Source organism: Melitaea cinxia, chromosome 14 (assembly GCF_905220565.1).
Source record: "Melitaea cinxia chromosome 14, ilMelCinx1.1, whole genome shotgun sequence".
NCBI classification, from domain to species: domain Eukaryota; kingdom Metazoa; phylum Arthropoda; class Insecta; order Lepidoptera; family Nymphalidae; genus Melitaea; species Melitaea cinxia.
The window spans coordinates 680,495-687,283 of NC_059407.1; the positions used below are offsets into that span (position 1 = coordinate 680,495).

At 37.8% G+C, this 6,789-nt stretch overlaps 1 protein-coding gene across 1 annotated transcript; it reads right to left on the reverse strand.

Annotated features, from left to right (window-relative positions):
* Positions 1–2,355: 2,355 nt before the first annotated feature.
* Positions 2,356–4,048, reverse strand: LOC123659808. Its single transcript, XM_045594978.1, has 2 exons — positions 3,443–4,048; positions 2,356–2,499 (listed from the first exon to the last, which is right to left on the reverse strand). Exons 1-2 carry the CDS (start codon positions 4,046–4,048, stop codon positions 2,356–2,358), a joined length of 750 nt encoding a protein of 249 aa, XP_045450934.1.
* Between the last annotated feature and the right edge of the window lie 2,741 nt (positions 4,049–6,789).

Below are 6,789 nucleotides of genomic sequence, written 5' to 3' on the forward strand. Positions count from 1 at the left end.
GTAGGTAGAATGGATATGGGCCGGTAATTTACAATGTCATTTTTAGTACCACCCTTGTGTATCGGCACAATCCGAGCGGATTTCCAAACAAGCGGAAAAGTCCCTTCACGTAAACAACAATTAAATACTATTTGCAGCGGCCTAGAAATAGATTCTGCAACATTTTTTAAGAATATTGGTGGAATGCCGTCCACCCCTGCTCCCTTATTAACATCAAGTGCTTGCAGTTCTTTATTGATTTCATTTTGGGTTAAAATAATAGTACTAATCATCAAATTCGAATCATGATTTTTATCCGGAATATCATCAATATCAAAATTATCATCAACTGTACTGGGTTCAAATACAGATAGAAAATAATTGGAAAATAACTCACATATCTTTACAGGATCACTGGTAGTGTCATTTTTATATGAAAAAAAATTTGGAAGGCCCCCATTGCTCTTTAAATTATTTATATAGGTCCATAGATAATTAATGTTGTTACGTATACTACTTTCAACCATATTCATATATTTTTTATAGCATTTACGCGACTCAAATTTAAACCTCTTTCTGTACATAGAAAACTCTTCATAATCAACTTGATTTTGATACACTTTCCATTTAATCCAACATTGACTTTTATTTTTGAGGATATGAATTAAGGCAGAAGTAAACCAAGTGGGATACTTAGAATTCTTAATTATTTTTGTAGGGATACAATTTTTGATTATAGAAAATAAAGTATCATACAAAGTAATGACAGCATCTTCTGCTGATTGATTCTCTAAAACCTTCACCCAGTCAACACCATTTATTTCTGTGTTAATTAATGAATAATTAGCATTTTTATAATTATATTGTTGTTTAGGAATAGTTCGTAATGGTTTAAAATGCCTATTAATTGGTACCAGTACATAAAAAGGCGGGTGATGTTCGTCTATCGGCAGCAGTGAAATAGGAACAAGTGAAGATCCGCAATCGTTAATATTAGTTATAAAAAGATCTAGTATTCGATCATTTCTATTTTTTAATTTATTAACTTGCAAGCAATTGAACAAAGACATAAAATTTATTAAATGAATATTAGATTGGTTGTATGTATTCAACATAATAGGTTCCAAATGTGCACAACTCTGCCGCCATTCTAAACTGGGTAAATTGAAATCACCTGCAACTATAAATGAATTTATATCAGGACTGTAAAGAACATTCTCCAAGTAATCAAAATATGAAGCATATACTTCGGAACTCATACCGGGCGGAATGTACGCTACACTTATAACAAAACAGTAATTTCGTATTCTTAATTCAAGTGATGGTAAAGCTTTAGATTAGGTAAAACCGAATTTCGGGACCGTGGGGGGATGGGGGGGGAGAGGGTGGGGAACGCTACCCCTGGTACCACTGTCACACCTCGGAACCCCATGGTTATGGAGATATCCATGGTTAAAGTTTTGAGGTTAGAAGAAGAATTTCGAAAGTTAGAGGAACGCTTGGCTCCGGCGCTGCGGGAAGTGCAGCCCTTCCGCCCTTGCGTGCGAAAGCACGCTCACTCATGCTCCGTTCCGCAGCGGAGGCTGGTCGCCTTCGGCGACCAGCCTCAGCCGCTCCTCTACGCATTCGTTCGCGCGCTTTCGCACGGCGGGCGAGGGCTGCCCTCCCTCCGCGCCTCCGCGGCACAAAAAAAAACACTCTAGGGGTAGGACAGACCAAGACCACGTGGACAGTGGGGTGCTCCGATTCGGTTTTGGGTATTTTTCGAATTTCTAAACCTATATTCTAGCACGCAATGTTATTAATTTTATTAGAATATTATGTCTGACGCGTTATTTTGTTTAAAAATGTCGATTTGTCAGTCGTTAAGCGTCAGTTCGTATCGTTTGTTGATCTTGCAATCGAGATCGTTTTTACGTAAATTTGTTCGAAAAGAAAATGTGAAAGTTGGTGAATGGAGCATATGAGTGCACTTCCCGCTGCACCGGAGTTAAGGTGGAGTCAGACACGGAGCTCTAAGGTATTGTAATATCTCTGAATCACGTAAAGTTAACCCCAAAACTTCAAACACGATATCTTCGAAACCACGGGGTTTACGCGAAACGCACACTACGCGGGGCTAAAAAACCCACCCTCCCCACCACCCTTTACCCTCCCACCCCCATTTCACCCCATAAATTGGAGGCCACTTAACTAAAGATGACCAATTCTTCTTCTAACCTCAAAACTTTAACCATTGATATCTCCATAACCATGGGGTTCCGAGGTGTGATAGTGGTACCAGGGGTAGTGTTCCCCACCCTCCCTTCCCCCATCCCCCCACGGTCCCGAAATTCGGTTTTACCTAATCTAGATCTTAGCCCAAGTGATATATGATCAACAAACGGTGACGGGGATGAGGGCGCAGCCGCGCGGGCGGCAGTAGAGGAAGTGAGCGCCTGACCTGCGCAAGCGCCACGCGGCATGACTGGCAGCTCCCGCCGTACCGCCACTAGCACCCCGCCCCCGTCCCGCCGCCCGCTGCCAGCGCGATTTCTGTCACATCTAAACACTCTGTAACGACTGTCTATGTATTCCGAATCATTAATATTTTCATGAAGCCACGTCTCTGTTAAAATAATTACATCATAATCATGAAGCAAAATATTCATATATAGGATATGTAACTTAGTCCTAATTCCCCTACAATTCTGATAATATACAGATAATACACTATTAGAACTATCCATTATATAAAACTTTTCTATGATATATTGATAATTTAGTATTATTAATATAACAATGTCGTACAGAATATTTACTCAACGCACACCCGTACATAAACAAAAACAGCAATCGCCGGCAAATATAATCACGAAGAAAAGGACATTCGTCACGGTCATTTACATCAATTATATGCAGTGACCACATTATGAGAACCCACATTACAACATAATATGTTTTATTACGTACAAGCTTATTATAAACTTTTTTATTATTACATTTGTCATTTTTATAGGCTAAATTAAATTCCTTGCACAACAAACACGTCTCATCGATAAATAGATCTACCCACATCAATATACTAGCTATTACAAATCTCACAACAAACAAATCAATACTTCTAAGCATACTTAAACAATAATAAATAGTTGTAAGGTGACCATATATTAAACTTAAGAACCAGACCTGCTTATTTTTTTGAGTAGGATTGGGAAATTTTATTATCAATATCATGCACCGTACGTATAGAAATAACTGGGGACGTGTCCGTTTGTCGCACCAATATGGTACCGTGCTTAACCCACACATATTTAAAATCACTTTTTTTTGCAGCTTCTCGACATTGCCGAAATAATAGTTTATTTTTTAATGTTAGATGTTCATTAATATATATAATGTGTGGAGAACCGGGTATGGACAGCTGACTTGAGTTCAATCCCCGCCTTGCACGGCATCCCGTGATAAAATTATCGCGAATTACGCGCGTAGTAAACTTAACGATAACGTTTTTAGGCCGAGGGTTCTTTTGATCCGCATGAGGTACACGGTGTATGGATATTATCTCGGAACGCTGAATTCGTATCTTGATTTCATTGCCTATACTTTCTAGAATGTCTATCAGGTTTTCACCACGCCTTTCAGGGAGATTGGATATCTCAATATTACACTGTCTCGCCTGCTGTTCCATGATTGATATTTTATTCTCGAGTTCAAGTATCTGGTCTTGGAAGACAGAAGAATGGGATACAGTATCTTCGATGGCCTGGATTCGTTTGTCAAACTCCTTTTCATTCTCAGACGCATATTGAAGAGACTTTTCAGCTTCCAGCAGCCGTTCACCTACCTCGGTCAGTGTTTTCCTTATATTTATGTTGTCTGTAGAAAGTTTCTGCACATTTGTATTTAAATTCTCTAATGATGATGATATTTTCGATATTTGTTGAGTTAGGGCCACATTGACCGCCTCTGCAATGGCATTATTGATATTTTGTGTTACCTTGTTATAGAAAACCTCCAGCTGATGCTCAAATTTCTTCTCCAATGCAACAACAACGTCATCACAATCCATTTGCTTCCGCTTACGCATATTAACAAAGTCGGTTCTCTCAGTGTTTGTAGGTAGCTCCGGGCTCGATGCGTAGAGGGCCGGCGGCGTACGTTGTAACGACATCGTCGGTGCAGCAAAACGCAATTGAAAATATAATGTTTTCTTTCTTCGTCAAATGCTGGACCAAGTATATGCGAATGCAGTGAGAGCAGTACCGCGAAAACAGGTCCCAAACACTTACTTCACTTTGAATTATTATTTATTAGATATAATATACCACTGCGCACAAACAAATATCGCACTACGGATAATGTCACTAAGAACTACTATTGTACTCAAAGATAACAGAAAAACTTAGGGAACGATGTGCAACTACCACTTCCAACGACGTACGGACGATGAATGAACAAAATATCACAAACTATTCCATTCTATAATTATGAAATTAATAAATCTATAACACCTTACATAAATATGAAACATGATCGTGATAAAACTTCCAAGAAGCAAGTCCATCCTCCCAGCGCAGGAGTTAGCAACACGATCTCTGTCCTCTGAAGGTAAACATCCACGTGGGTGTCTGCTACGAACGAACATACGTACTAATTACTGGTGGAAACATAGACATTTTTACCAACGGATATAAATAAATTATGTGTATTTGCTTATTAGCGTTTGGTGTTCGCAAAGATTTACAAAATATAGAAAATCTTGAACAACTGTTTACTGATTGCTAACTTATTATTGACCTATTGTAAACCTATTATTTTCATTAAAACGTTAACTTATTACATAATTACATTTTAGATTTAACTAAATATCAATAACTAGAAATTCTACTAACAATAGTAAGTAGATAAAACAAACTTGTGTCCCAAATCCCCAGTTTTCCGTTAGCTTTGTAAACTACTCGAATGTTAGGGAGCTTGGAACTAAACGAAGGAGTACGGCTGACAAACATAGTTACGGAACTGAACCAGTTCAATTCGCAAATACTATCGATAACTGGATCTAATGGAGGACGAGAGTCAAACATCTCGTTTTATCATGTGTTCTTACTTAACATAATATTTACGTACACTAGCGGTCGCCTTAGTGGTAGAAATTCAATCATAATTAATTTCAGTTATTAGTTTGAACAAAAAAGTATATGTTTATGCGTGTGCGTGTCAAATACATGGTAGTGTGTGTTATGTTTTTTTTTAATTGATTTAATATTTTTTATGCATAATTTAAATAATTGTGTTTGCTCGCAAACAAAAAAAAACCCGACTTCAATTACATCGACGAGTAATACAACGTAGATCGACGAAAAAATAGTCAAGTAACTACGCGTTATCAAAGATTACTCAAAAAGTAGTTATCAGATCTCGATGAAATTTATATGTGACCACATAACAAACATCAGCTTTCGATTAAATTAAAAATTATTAAAATCGGTACACCCAGTAAAAAGTTATTGCGGATTTTCAAGAGTTTCCCTCGATTTCTTTGGGATCCCATCATCAGATCCTGGTTTCCTTATCATGGTACTAAACTAGGGATATCTTCTTTCTAACAAAAAAAGAATTATCAAAATCGGTACACCCAGTAGAAAGTTATGCGGTATAATTCAACGTAGGTCGACGAAAAAAGCGTCAAGTAAAAACGCATTATTAGATATAACTGGAAAAGTAATTGTTAGATCTCAAATGAATTTAAATGGGACCAATTGGCACACACCACCTTTCGATTAAAAAAATTTTTGTCGAAATCGGTCCACACGGTCAAAAGTTCTGATGTAACATACATAAAAAAAAATACAGTCGAATTGAGAACCTCCTTATTTTTTGGAAGTCGGTTAAAAAAAATATTAGTATTCCGCACTCCTTCTCTATATAAACTATAAGTGGCGAAATTTCACACTCCTCCGTGCGATCAGCAGGAATATTATAAGGCTGAACCGTAGTTAGGCTCTAATATCAATCTTTCTCGAAAAAAAAATGTTTAAAACTCAATACAAACCAACACTTCTATATACATATAATGTTAAATCCGTTAAAAACAAACAAAGAGAAAGCCACCAATTAAAGTTATTATCAACGGCCTTCGAACGGATATTTTTGAATTAATTTAAATTCGTTCTATAAAGTAAATAACTTACGAAATTAATTTCAAAACCAGTTAAGTAACAAGGAGAGATGTATAGTCTCGTCGAAATTGTCTAACTTGTAGGAATGTTGTTTTTATAGCTGATATTTGTAGGTTTTGTTGTTGCGTAGGCCGCGCTATTGTTTTTAGGGTCATCGCATATTGTACGTTTCTGATAGAAATGTGAGTTAACTCCAATAGAAGACGCGCGGTATGACACAATATGGGAAATGGAATCGTGTGAAACAGCAGTGACACTGACAGTGACGTTTATACTGCTTTTAGTTGTAGTATATATGTAGAATAGTATACCAGCGCCAGTTAATGTTTTGATTTTAGGTTTTTTTTTATACAACTAGGTCGGCAAACAAGTGTACGTCTCCCCTGGTGGTAAGCGTTTACCGTAGCTTATAGACACCCACAACATCAAAAGCATCGCAATCGCGTTGCCGACCTAACCCCCAATCCCTCCAGAAGCTCTGGTCATATGTAATGAAATGCGCGATTTTCGGACTATCACCGGACACTGGTGTTAGACCGAAAACTTCTGACAAGACGCTTGCAATACGGGAAGCATTGCAATCGCGTTCCCCAGTCCCCCCAGGACCTCTGGTCTCCTTACTCACCACAGGAACACAACATTGCTTGAA

What these genes read in the sequence shown, in the direction of transcription:
- LOC123659808 (XM_045594978.1), bottom strand. Translation starts at nt 4,048, where the DNA reads ATGCGTAAGCGGAAGCAAATGGATTGTGATGACGTTGTTGTTGCATTG. An exon ending in TCGTTAAGTTTACTACGCGC is followed by an intron (nt 2,500 to 3,442) that starts GTAATTCGCGAT and finishes TCGCGCTGGCAG; the next exon opens with CGGGCGGCGGGACGGGGGCG.